Here is a 13,249-nt window from a genome sequence, read left to right as displayed (position 1 = left end):
CTACTGCGCATTTATCCCTCACACTAGTTGTAGATCAATGCCTTCCATTAATGATCTATCTCATTCTCTCTCTGACGATGGTATTGTTCGCTACTAGAATCTTCTACCAAGGATCTACCTCATTTTCTTTCCGATGAAGGAATAAACAGCTCTTAAATAGGTAGCTACCCTTCGTTTGCAGGGAAATGCACTATATGTGCACCTATTCCTGAAACAGCAGTAAGAGACTATCTGCACACCTCTCACTTTCTTTTGTTTTTATTCTCTCTTGTGACAACTCAGTAATTATGTTTAAATATATAGATGCAATAATCTTCTCAATGATAAATTGCCAATAGCCACTCATAGCTAGGCAGCTATAACATTACTCTTTTTGTTTTAATCACAGTTCAAGTCGAAATTTTAGGTGGTAAATCAATTGCATGCCATTAGACGGAATATTACCTGAACTCTATAAGCACACACGCACGCACACACACACGCGTAATACATACATACATACATACATACATACGTACGTACATACGTACATATGTGTGTGAGCACGCGCGCGGCAGTGGAATCTCCTGCCGCAGACGACAGTTGAAGGTTCGGTAACTTCTTGCTGAACAAAGTGCACAGATGCTTTGCTTATCGTGATCAAGTGTAAATCATTTGGTCGAACAACTGAATCGATGCAGCCGAATGTGACGGAGACCCATCTAACTACTTATCTCTTTCTGTCTATCTCTGTCTCTCTCACGTGTATATGTGTGTTTCATTTAAACCGAGTCCAACAAAAGGGATTTTATTTAGGCTGAAGATACTCAGAGACAATTTAATAAGCAAAATGGGGTTTACATAGGTATTGTATGCTAAGAGCAATATAAGGTGCCAAACTTCTCTTGCTAAATAAACACAGACTTGTGTGCAGACGAAAGAAATGATCTTTGTTGGACTCATTGCTTTAGATGAACATGCTAACACTCTGCCTTCATGCTTCGTGTTATTTATTTTAAGTGGCTCATCTATGTTACTCTAGGCTACTAGCGTGTGTGCGTGTGTTTATGTGTGTGTGTGTGTGTGTAACTATATTAGTTTTCAATTTTGGCACAAGGCCAGCAATTTCGAGGGTGGGGCTATTTCGATTACATCAACTCCAGTGTTCAACGCACAACAGCCGAACGCCGCGTCGCTGGAACTGTAAAGCGCACAGTTCTATACAATGATTTTTGTGTTTTTTTTTCATAAACTAGGGGATGACTACTAACATTAAGCTTAAGGATTACATAATGTACAAGTATAAAGAAAGAATTAAAGAAAAAAAATGACTCATTATATTGAATGTTATCGATAATATCGAGTGGAAAGTTTGATAATTTTTCAGATCTATCTATTGTCAAAAACTCTACTTCATTCATGTTTGTAATCTCACAATTTTACGCTCGCGTGATGCTAGGTGTACAAGAAACATACGAATGCAAATATTTGTAGAATCAGAGAGTCAGTGAACAGTTCCAATTATTCGGATTGCTACACACTATCTTCGATTTTGTTCTATTGTTTATAATGAACAAAATGGACGTTGCCATAATTTTTATCTAGGTTGTGCAAGTTCTCTAAGGTTGACATAGTATCTGGTATACGAAGAGCCAACACAATCTAAAGAAGTCTGTAGAGCTATGATCTTCCAGATCATTCAAAAATGCCCAATAATACTTTATTTTTATGGAAAGTAACAAAACCAATGAGCAGAGAAATTTTTAAAATAGTAAATGTTTTTAAACCGTCAATTATATAGTTACTTCATCTACAAAAATTTCGTAGTTATCTATATAGGTGCAGGCATGGCTGTGTGGTTAAGATGCTCACTTTGCAATTAAGTGATTTCGGTTTCTGTCTCATTGCTTGTCGCCCTGGATAAGTGTCTTTTACCATAGCTATGGGCTAACCAATGTCTTGCGAGCGAATTTTGTAGGCGGAAACTCATGCTCTCTATGTGTATCTTTGTCTGTATTTATTTACTACCCACTTCTGACAACCAGTTTTGGTTTGTTAACGTTCTCATAAAGGTTCGACAAAAGGAACCGATTAGAGACAGAAGCACACGCTTTTGAAAGCGTTAAGATATCAAAATTTTTGTATACAAAACGATTTCGTTTTGATGGATTCAAACAGCTTTTGCCGTTTCTGCTGTTCGATTAATGCAATTCTTAGTCTTGACAGCTCATATCAAAGATAGCAGTTGTTATTTTGTTTGATCGAGCTGGCCAATGATCAAAGGTTCTTAAGCTATGGCCATCCCGTCTTTTCTCTGTGTGCAAAGAACCTAGCAGAACATTATTCAATGCATCCTTTTCTAAGATGTTGGGGTGGGTGGGACCTGAAGGCGATTTGGTAACTATTGTTAGCATACCTCTTAGTCAGTATTCTCTGACTTTGAGGATCGATAAGTAAGAAATGAAAGTTTTTCGATTGCATACTTCGACTCTGTAAGACTTTTATTATTCTACACTTCGATTTCATAATGTTTTCATTCAAAACTTTCGTCTTCTGATTAAAAATAAACTCATTAAACTTTGTAACCATGCCTTTGAATTTCATATCTTCTTAATTATATAAAAGTGAATGCATATGAGTTACAAATTATTGGTCACTGTTTTGAATCTAAGTAACTGAAATTTTACATGGCGGCATGTCTTTTCGTGGAGATGACCATACACCGCGTTAATTTTCTCGATAGTTTCTTTAAAATCTGACCAAGGCCGGCTAGTGCGACTAGTTGATAAAGAAATTAAAATGATCACCAGAGTGACATGAGAGGTCTCACTTAAATGCTTATGTATGCATGGGCTTAATTTCTTAACAGTAATGCTGTTACAGAACGTAGATGTATTTCTAAATCATATCAGATGCCACGAGTAGAAAATGCGGTTAGATTTTTTTTAAATGAAAGCATTGTGTCCTTTTGTTCAGTTCCATTTATTTAAGGTTCGCTTCTTTTTTTGTCTCCTTTCAAGTGATTGTAACTTTTGTATAAATTCTTTTTTTTTTTTAACTAAGCAAGCAGATGACTAAAATTTATATTATAGTAAGGATGTAGACGCTTAAGATCGACTTCAACTAGAATTGGATTTTTACAGGAAATTGGGCACTGTGATGGAAACAAGATTTTTGAAAACTTGTGCTACGTAGCTTTCGAAAAATATTCCTGATTAATAAATAATATTATATAATTGTATTTTATATCATTTAACTAAATGAATTTTGGTACTTACTCATAAAGTAATGTGTAATTTAACTCGTTAATATAACAGCTCAAAACTTCAGAGGATAAAATTTCCTGAACTAAGTTTTTTCACTTAATTTACGATCTTATGAACTCTAGAAATAAAACTTATTTATTCATACTTTCATTCATACATTGAATGCTGGTAGAATTTAACGAAGGTTTTGTCTTACATAATTGAATATAAATAAAGAAACTCACGAAAACTATGGAATGAAATACTTAGAACGACGTTCACTGTAACGAATCGACGAAGGAGCCCCACGAAACCGTTCAACTGGCTGTAAACAACCGTTAAATTCCATCAACTCACATCTTAACACCTTAAAAAAGGAAATGCACATCAGATAATGTAAATTTAGATGCTTCTAAAAGAATGGATTGGTTGCAATTGAAATACCTTTGATCATTACTCTACTTAAACGGGTTAACCTAGGGCTAATCACAATGATAGAACATCCACTATTAAAATGCTAGCTGGTAAAATCGTTAGCACGCCGGATAAAAATATTTAGCGTCATTTCGTCCGAATTTAAATTCTGAATTCAAATACCTTTCATCCTTTCCAGATCGATAAAATAAGTGCCAGTTGAGTACTGGGGTGAATGTAATCTATTTACCCACTGCTTGCCGGCCTTTGCCAAAACTGGAAACCAATATTTTCTTCTTCCTTCTTTGTGCATTCTGAGTTTAAATCTAGCCACGGCTGATTTTGTCTGTGGTTACTCCATATATATAATTTAAACGACTCTATAATTTAAAAATAGAATTTAAATGCCACTATTATTTCAGCATCCTTGACCAACTAACTAGCTATTGCTATAAAAAGGAAGATATGGGTATTATACCAAATCTAACAACAGGTCTATATATTTATTTCGATGTGAGACAAGAAACTACGGTGGAGAGGCGTAAATATTGAAAAACATGTGTAAGAAAAAAAGAGTTGTAAAAAGATTGTCAAAGAGGAGACAGGAAAACAGGAAACGAGAGAGAATTAGAAAGAAGTTGAAGAATGAAGACGAAAAAGTGAAAGTGAGACAGAAAACTATGAGAAAAATATAAGGAAAACGCGAAATAGAACGAATGAAAGTAAATGTTAATAGGATAGTATAAAATGAAAATAAGAGAGGTATTACAGGGAGATAGAAAGAAGAGGAAAGAGGACGATACAATATAGAAAAAGAACGGGTGAGAAAGAGGAGAAAAAAATGAATGAAAATAAAATGATTTTATGTGCAAACACTATACTTCAGACCTATAACAAGATGTGAAGCAAGTATCAAGCCTAGCGTAATTTACTACGTAAATGGAAAAGAAATAATCTCAGCTGAGAATTGGTACAACAAGAGTTTATTTTAAATTAACAGCACCGGCTTTAACTTTAACTATTTTAATTTGTTATTTAAGGATTAGTAATTAAAAAAAAGAAAAATATATACAAAAAATATTTACCTTTCGAAACAGCGGTAATATGATTAAGGTTAGAAAAGGTAATAGGCAGGATCCCAGCAATAAGTTTGTAGGCTTTAGAGGTAGTTTTTAAGAAGAACAGTTTGGTATCTTTTGGTTCCACTTCACTATTGCAGAATTTGGTGCTTCCAAATCCTTTGATTGTAACCATACTGTCGGAATCTACCATCAGGTTAGGGGGTACTCTATCGTCTTCTTTAAAAACTTGTCCCACCAAAATTTCACAGTCGTACATTCCATTCTTTGCAGATCTCTGGTCCAACTTTTCAACTGTGCCACTGATCACTAAATTGGACATATCAATTTTGGTTTTGATATTCATTTTGTCTTTGCAAGAATCCGAATCTATTAAACCAGCGACTACACAGTCAAATGATATGACAGACAATAGATATAGTAAAAGAACATTCTGAGAGAGGGAACAGAAGAACTTTAAGGATATCAACCCCATATTGCCGTTGAAATGACTCAAAATTCCTCCGGCTGTTATTAGAAAAGAAATTTGGGCAAACTTACTTTAGAATAACTTCATACATATATTTCTTGTATGGTTCTTTTTTTTTTTTTTGCTTATAAAGTATTAAGGTAACAAACTTTTTCAAAGTTCGTTCCAACTGGCATAACTACTTCTATTCACACGTGTGTGTATTAAGTTGTGAGAAGAAAGGTACAGCCGGAAAGTGAATGAAATAATCCTGAAGTGATTAACAGAATAAAAAAAAAGTTTCTATTCGTCTATTGTCGCTGTGCAGTCGCGCCAATCTTTTTCTTTCTTTTTCCTTTCACCAAGTATAAAGTAGTCTGGCAGTCAAATCAGCCGACGAATACATAAAACGTTGGAAAAAGTCGACAATCTGTGTCATCGGCCAATTGATAGTCAGCCTAGATTATGTGTTGCCTTCTGTTATTTAGTAAATATTTTCTATTTTTTTATGAACTTGTCTGTCTACCTGTTCACTCCTCCCATACATGTACTGGAATCACCTCGTCTCTCTATCTTCTATCCTTGCCTTTCCCAAGTTTGCTTCCTTTTCCCCCTCTTTTTCGCAACGTTTAAACTGACACCATCACCTTTACTCTCATCCTCGCTATTAAAATATTTACATTTCTACTCAACCCGATTGTCTCATTAAATGCCTACGTATGTTTACGGCATTGATTGCCAACGATAATAATGAGTGTGAGGTAAAATATTCTCACCCATAGTTTTATATAATTACAGTTATCTGTTCGTTCACGCATTTAACATACTATGACACACACGCACATACCGATACATATCACACAAGCACACACCATTTGTGTTTGCATATATGTACGTATATAGTGTGTGCGTGAATGGGCGTACAGCTATGCGCGTATGTCACTCTGTCTCTTTCACTCTCTCACACACACACACACACACACTGACCAACCCATGCCATTACAAACATACATGTACATAGGTTCACACACATACACAAATTTCCCCAATTTAATTCGCCCTCAGTACCCCGCTTCTTCTTGCAATTTCTTGTGCACAGACTTTAATATAATACTCTGTGATTCGCTTCTGTTGTCATCAATTCTCCCTTCACTCCTATTTTCGTCCAACACTCCTTTATATTCATAGCCAAACACTAAAAAGGTCATTGTAATATGTGTAACTGGAGTAGTAGTGTGTAGCCTACGAGTGAGCTATTAACAATGCTTCAGTGTTTTCCAAGTAGCCAAACTATGCTATAATCTTTGGCAAAGCCAACGTTAAAATATATATTTCAAAATTACGTACAGAAGAAACAAGATAAAAATATGTTGATAGCTGAATGAATTTTGAAAGGGAGCGAACAATATTTTATGAAGGAACATGAGAAATCAAAAAGACTGCATATATGATAGATAAGATAAAATATTTTAAGCATGCATACATACATACATACATACATAGTAAAATGTTAGCCGTCATATATCGGATAATTTTGGAAGTATACTTTTGCCACTGTGGGTAACATATACAATAGTTATAATTTAACTTGTATCAAATTTCTTGGTTCTTATACAATCTGATGAAATTTAAATTATTTTCAAAACAAACGTATTTAATTACCTTACAGGATAAAGTGGGAAGCCCTAGTGGACGGATAGGGTCAGAAACAAATATGCAGACACAATTGCATCCAAATTCAGAAACATTCCTGAAGTTTTGGAGGATGTCGAAACGAATGGAGATTTTTTTCGGCAGCTTCTTCGACTGTACAATGATGTAGAAGAAATCAGTTTGGTGTAGTGCCGGGTGATAAAAGAATCCCTGGTTTAACAAGGAAGGAAAAAATGCTGTTGAGCCAGCAAGGAGTCTTATAAAGTTTGGATTGGAAACAGGTCTCCTTCTTTTGTTCAGGCAGTACAGTGAGACGTGGAAAATTGCAGCAGCAGCAGTAGAAACATTCAAGAATAAGTCATGGGATGATTTTGGAGTCAAGCGGGACTGACTTTAGACCGGCCAATAAAGTATTCTTGCAGATCACCTGCTGACTTCGTAACAAGAAGCCCTCTTCCACATATGCCATTAAGAACTCGGCTGGGATTCTTCTCTCTACAGCGAAGAGCATTCTTAGGAAATGATGAGAACACTTTGCTGATATCTTAAATCTGATCACGATAAAATCTGATGGACACATGGTACATCTAGGAGCGAAGACTAACCTCGTAGAGGCTGAAGTGATAAGGTCGCTGGAGAGGATGAAATTCGGCCTGAGATTTGAAAAGCCTTAAATAGAGAAGATATTCTCTAGCTGTTTCATGTATGTCAGGTGGCTTGGACCCTTGGAAAGATACTAAAGCAATGGTACTTCGGTGTGACAAAAAAGGAGATAAGAACAAATGCTTTAATTATAGAGGAATTTTCTCGTTGAATCTCCTCAATAAAGTCTATGCTTGGTGCCTGGAGAAGCGATGTATGGATATTAAGGAGCTCAAGCTAGCTGATGAATAGTGTGGCTTCTGTACTGGAAGATATTCCACTCCACGATAGTCTTCGAGAAATTGTAGGAATATTACCAAGAGGTGTACGCTTGCTTTATAGGCCTCCAAAAGGTATGTGAAGACCACGTATCCCGGGACACGATGTGGAGAGTTTTGTAGTAGTTCGGGATTAATGGGCAACTTTTGGTTGCCGAGAAATCCTTGTACGAATGCCTAGTTATGTTCAAGTCGAAGTCTTTTAGCATGGGTGTTGAACTTTGGCAGAGTATGTATTGTCAACTCTCATTTATATAACTTTTATGAATGTTATTGACATGCGCAGCCATTGTGGGAGTGGTGCCATAATCAGTCATTGCAGGATCGGTCGGCTGATATTTGAAGACAACATGGTGCTATTTTGGCTCACCAGAAGGTGTTCTCCAGCAAGCACTGAATGGTATCACTACCGAGTGCTTCAAGGCAGAGACGAGAATTAGTGTTGTGAAGACAGCCACATTGGTTCTCTCAAGAAAATCTTCTCAGTGCACTGTGCATGTTTGTGGAGCATCACTAAGACAAGTAGAAGTTTAAGTATCTCGGGGCCGCATTCACGAGTGACAAGAGACAGGAGGTAGAATTGGACGCTAGAACAGCAAGTGCTGGCACAGCAATGCGCCAACACCGGTATTCGATACACAGAAGAGGAGAAGTTAATAAAAAAATCTAAATTCACTCTCTTCAGTTCGGTTTTCGTGCTTATTCTCACATGGTTATGAATATTAGGTAACGACGGACAGAGTATGATCGCGAATACAAGCGGACGAAATGACGCTCCTCCTTAGGATCTCAAGGTTAACGGTAGTCACCAGGATGTGTAGCTCGGATATCAGAGAGCCTCACTCCAAACTTCCACTTCTCTGCTTTGAGAGGTCACAGTTCGGTTCTACGGACACGCGATTAAAATGTCACAGGAAAGATTCGCGAGAGAGATTCTTCATGCTAAGCCAACCGGCAGGTGGCCTAACGGGAAATCAAGAGCGAGATAGTTCGAAAATATCCATAGTTTCGGTTGGTCTCGCTTGGGAATCCGGCCGGAAAGTTTAATAACGGCTGCTTCCGATAAGCAGAGATGCCCGAGGACTCTACTCCCACGACCCTTCCAAGAGTAGTGAGAAAAGAGATGAACAGATGCAAATATAATTCAATTTATCAAATTTCTCAGTTATATCTTTGCAATAAATATGCTATTATTTCTAACAAAATTTATCGACATAATGTTAGTCTTCCTCCTCAAGAGCCTATCTCAGCAAAATTTCAAAATAGAAACGTGTATTATTTAGATAGTTATAAGAAGCAAAATAAGTATTGGGGCATCAAACTAGGCTTATGCCCCACCTCTCTCAGTGTCTCTCTGTAGCCTGTCTGTCTTTTTCTCTGTCTGTCTGTCCCACCACCACCACACACAAAAAGATACATGTAAAAGTAATTTGCAAATTGACAACACATTTCGAAATACTAGCAAAAGTATCATTGAAAATTTTTATCAAAGAGAAATTAGAAAATAAATACCAATTGGCAATTATGTGTGTGTGTGTGTGTGCGTGCGTGTGTCTTTTTATATGTAGCAAATACCGGTGTAGCAAATACTACATAAATTAATTATACCATGCTGTCATTTACTCCTTCTTCTCCTGCTTCTATGATTCTTTCCTTTCACTTTTTGTGTAGCATTCTTTTACTCATTGCGTTGCACCCAAGTCTAGTATATGCATTCGTCCCACTCGTCTTATGTTAATTCTCTCTGTATCTCTCTTTTAATCTTTCCCCATTCTTCATACGATGAAGTCAACGAAGACCCATTTATATAGTCCATTATGAAATAAAGATATGCCCTCACTTTTTGTTCTTTTGTTGCCTATCATTCCTATTCACCTTCTGGTATCTGCAGGACTTCCCCGGTACTTATCATCACCACCTTTATTTCTCTTTCTACTGCCTCCTAATTTTCCATAAGGAGAATAGCTATATAGCTTCTTTACACGGAAGAAGCTGTTCTTTTCTGAACGCTTTTCTCATACTGTAACCTCTTATCTCCTAGTTTAAAGCCACTTCCCTCTCTGTTGTAGCTCGATTCACTCGAAGGGAATCTTAGTCTTACAGGCTGCATGGGGATTCACATGTGCTTGTACCCCCCCCCACCCACCACCACACACAAACAGTACATTTTATAATGTTGTTGGTACTAGGAAGGGGAGCCAGCCGTTGAAATCATACCACAGCAGATATTAGAGCACGATGCAATCCTCGGATCCATTGGATCATGTCCAGCCCATGTTAGCATAGAAATGACGACGATATTGATGATGACAACAACGATGACGATGATACGGATAATTATATATATGTAGTGAAACTACCTATCGCCATTAGATACAAAACTACTATCGCCATTACATACAATCTTCTCATTTAAATATAAACAAGAGCGGGCGTAGTGGAAAACACATTCCTTGTCATCACGTGACTGATTATTATTCGAAGCGGCAACTTCTTCGAACCGTTCCCGCCAGAACGCAAACTGACCAATCACGGCCCCTAATAAGGTCACGTGATAGAGTATTTTTCTGATGTCTGGTGAGCCTACCATCAACTATAAAATGCCTTAATTCAGCGGCAAAATTAGTCTCGGTTCAGTTTCTCTATAGGGACTGTTCCGTGTATCACACAGCAGCAGCAGCAGCAGTTCCAGCGACAACATCAACAGCTTCGTCCAACGATGACCACCAACGACATCGCCAACAGCAACACGAGTCTACGACTACTAACAAGCATCGTCCTCGCCACCAGCACCTCCAACCGTAGTCAACACGACTTTCTATGTACACCAATCCAAACCACCGCGGCACATCTCCCTCTCTTCGATTCTGTTAGGTGACTCAGCTTCACCACGATAAATAAACAGACAAGAGTTTCAGCCAGCGACGAACGTCTGTCCTTAAGAGCCCGGCCCGGCATGGAAGCCAACATCACAACTAGTGATTGCACTGCCACACACAGCCTCAACTTCTTTCACATACAGACTCTTCCAATTGTGTACTCAAGAACTGGTATAAATGCTCACGTGTTACTGACTCTTTCTATCTGCTGTAATATCTCACATACACATACATGTATCACTTACATACACTCTTTTCTCTGTACGACGGCCTGTCTTTTATTATGTTTTTATATGTCGCATTCACACCCACACACAGACATACATCTTTAACGCCATAACAAATATCTCTGTTATTCATTTCATACGGTTGCCTTCTATCGTCTCTTCATTACTGGTATTTACGAATTCACATATGTTATCGTAGTATAACATATTTGTGTATCATCTTTGATATATAATATTTTGGGTTCGACCGTGTGACACGTTAAAATAAAAGGAGTCCTGTTTTTCCATTCGTCACCATTTCTCCTTTTTGAGTTCGCACGGTCGTTCTTACATATATATACATATATATATGTGTGTGTGTGTGTGTGTGTGTGTGTGTGTGTGTGTGTGTGTGTGTGTTATAGTTGTAGTCACTATGCTGATTTGTAGTCCCAAATCAGTTCTGATCAGGTGGTCTTCTGGAGGCATGTAGTTAGCCAAACACCAGGCTACGGGCCACAGATCTGTTATTCCAGATATACCATACCTCCACCTAGCAGAGAATCATACTGTACACTTGGACATGCAGTAATGCAGTAATGAATCTGTACGATGTAATAGTCGAGACATAAATTTTCTTTACTACCCAGTCAATATCTGTACAGCAATAGACTCTGTAATGTTGACGTAATTATAGTGCAACAGTTGCTGTTCCTCTGCATTTCTCATTAGTGGTGCACATCCTAGCTTCATGATTAGAGCTAATTTGTTTATGCAGCAGTGAGTTGGTAAAAATAGCTGTGAGTCTAATTAGGTATTTAATTTTATGGCATCTTATTACTTCATTCAAATTCTGAAATCAACGTTGATAAAAAAAAAAACGCATGTTATAAACAACAGCATCGATTTTAATTTCCCGCTCTTATGAATGATAGTTATTGTTTTGAGGCGATTGCAAGTACTGTAACAAGTAAGATTTAGCCTGCCAACAAATCTCGGTTAAAGCTACTTCACTTCACTTACTCCACCTAAGACCTGAAGAAAGACATGAACGACCATTACTGCCTATTTCTTCTCGAAAAGGCCCGGTTACATGGTTACGTAAGAAATATCTACTTTTAAGTGTTATCGTTGTCATCATCATAATCATTATCAAAAGCTCCTTCAACCATAAAACTATTTCAATGATTATTATCAATAATTGAAACAGTTTCTAAGTTGAAGAGAACAAATAGCAAAACGAAGTGTTTAAGATTAGTCAACGGATGTCTCTATATAGCACTGTATAACTGGCACAGAACGTTAAACCAGATATTTGTAAACTATGACGGAAAACAGAAGAGAAATAAAGTTATAATTAGCCAAGAGACGTATTTAGAATTGAGAAAATTTGTATTATAACAATACGAGTTGTATTGTAGACTGAATCAGGAAGTTTATAAGAATCCGGAACTCTCGTAGATTCCGTAATTTACATTGTTTTCTAAGAATCTAATTTTTGCAATGATTTTGGAATTTACATACAATGTATAGAAGAACTGACTTCGATTGTTTATCAAAGTTTGCCACACAATACAAATTTTGCAAGATTTCCCTGTGATGATGCTAGTTTCAGACGCCTTGTATTTCTCTTCATGTGAAAACTCTGTTATAGCCTTTTCCATACATAAGTTCCACTTTCCAACATTGTCGGCTATGCTATGTGCAGCTAATGTAGAGGATTCCTCCGCGGGAATATTGCTCACAAAACATCATGGTTAAGAAGGATTCCCCAAATTAGTAGCGATCCTTTTAGTAAGGAGACCAAAGGATTGGCTGCAGTTTTGGAGGTGAGAGAGGTAGCGAGTCGTGTAGCTCATAGATGCTGCATTTTTCTTGCTCTTTGGTGTTGTCGGGAATAATTATATAAAACTTTCTTACATGAAATATTGATTTCAAATTATGGCACAAGGCCAGTAATATCAGGTGGAGGGCACAAGTCTATTATATCGACTCAAGGGCTCAACTGGTGCTTATTTTATCGACTCCGAAAGGATGAAAGGGGAAGTCGACCCCAGCGGCATTTGAACTCAGAACACAAAGTCGGAAGAAATGCTGCTAAGCATTTTCCATGGCGCATTAACGAATCTGCCAGCTCGCCGCTTTATCCATATTAAATTCTAAGGTCTTACAGTTTATATAGTGGAAGTCGTTGATTTAGTATAGTGATGTATATTGTGGTATAGTGTTGTAGAACAATTTTGTGATGATATTCAGACAAGTTACAACTTTCTGTGATTGTAAGCTTAGAGCTAATGCACGTCAGAGTTTCGATGCAGCACTAGATTTGTTGTCTCTCTATTGAGTGGAGGAAAGAAAATTGCTGTGCAATTTATTACTTCTCTTTCTGATTGCTGTTTTTGTTTATTTCTAGTCCCGTTGTAAGT

General features: G+C 37.3%; 1 protein-coding gene across 40 annotated transcripts in view; it reads right to left on the bottom strand.

The window, feature by feature from the left end:
• The window catches only part of LOC106868360 (agrin), a 762,720-nt gene extending 756,476 nt beyond the window's left edge, over positions 1 to 6,244 (bottom strand). For 36 of the 40 annotated variants that reach the window (XM_089354042.1, XM_089354044.1, XM_089354047.1 and 33 more), the window contains exon 1: positions 4,724 to 6,048. In XM_089354042.1, the coding sequence (XP_089210168.1) occupies positions 4,724 to 5,192 (469 nt within the window). In that variant the 5' untranslated portion in view covers positions 5,193 to 6,048. Of the gene's footprint in view, positions 1 to 4,723 lie in introns of all 40 variants that reach the window. The other 4 variants (XM_089354050.1, XM_089354052.1, XM_089354065.1 and 1 more) reach the window with 3 other exon arrangements.
• Positions 6,245 to 13,249: the final 7,005 nt, after the last annotated feature.

This window comes from Octopus bimaculoides, chromosome 6 (assembly GCF_046866305.1).
Source record: "Octopus bimaculoides isolate indiv1 chromosome 6, ASM4686630v1, whole genome shotgun sequence".
Taxonomy (NCBI): domain Eukaryota; kingdom Metazoa; phylum Mollusca; class Cephalopoda; order Octopoda; family Octopodidae; genus Octopus; species Octopus bimaculoides.
Note: the sequence above shows the minus strand (reverse complement) of the source record. Positions and strands in the feature narration are given on the sequence as shown.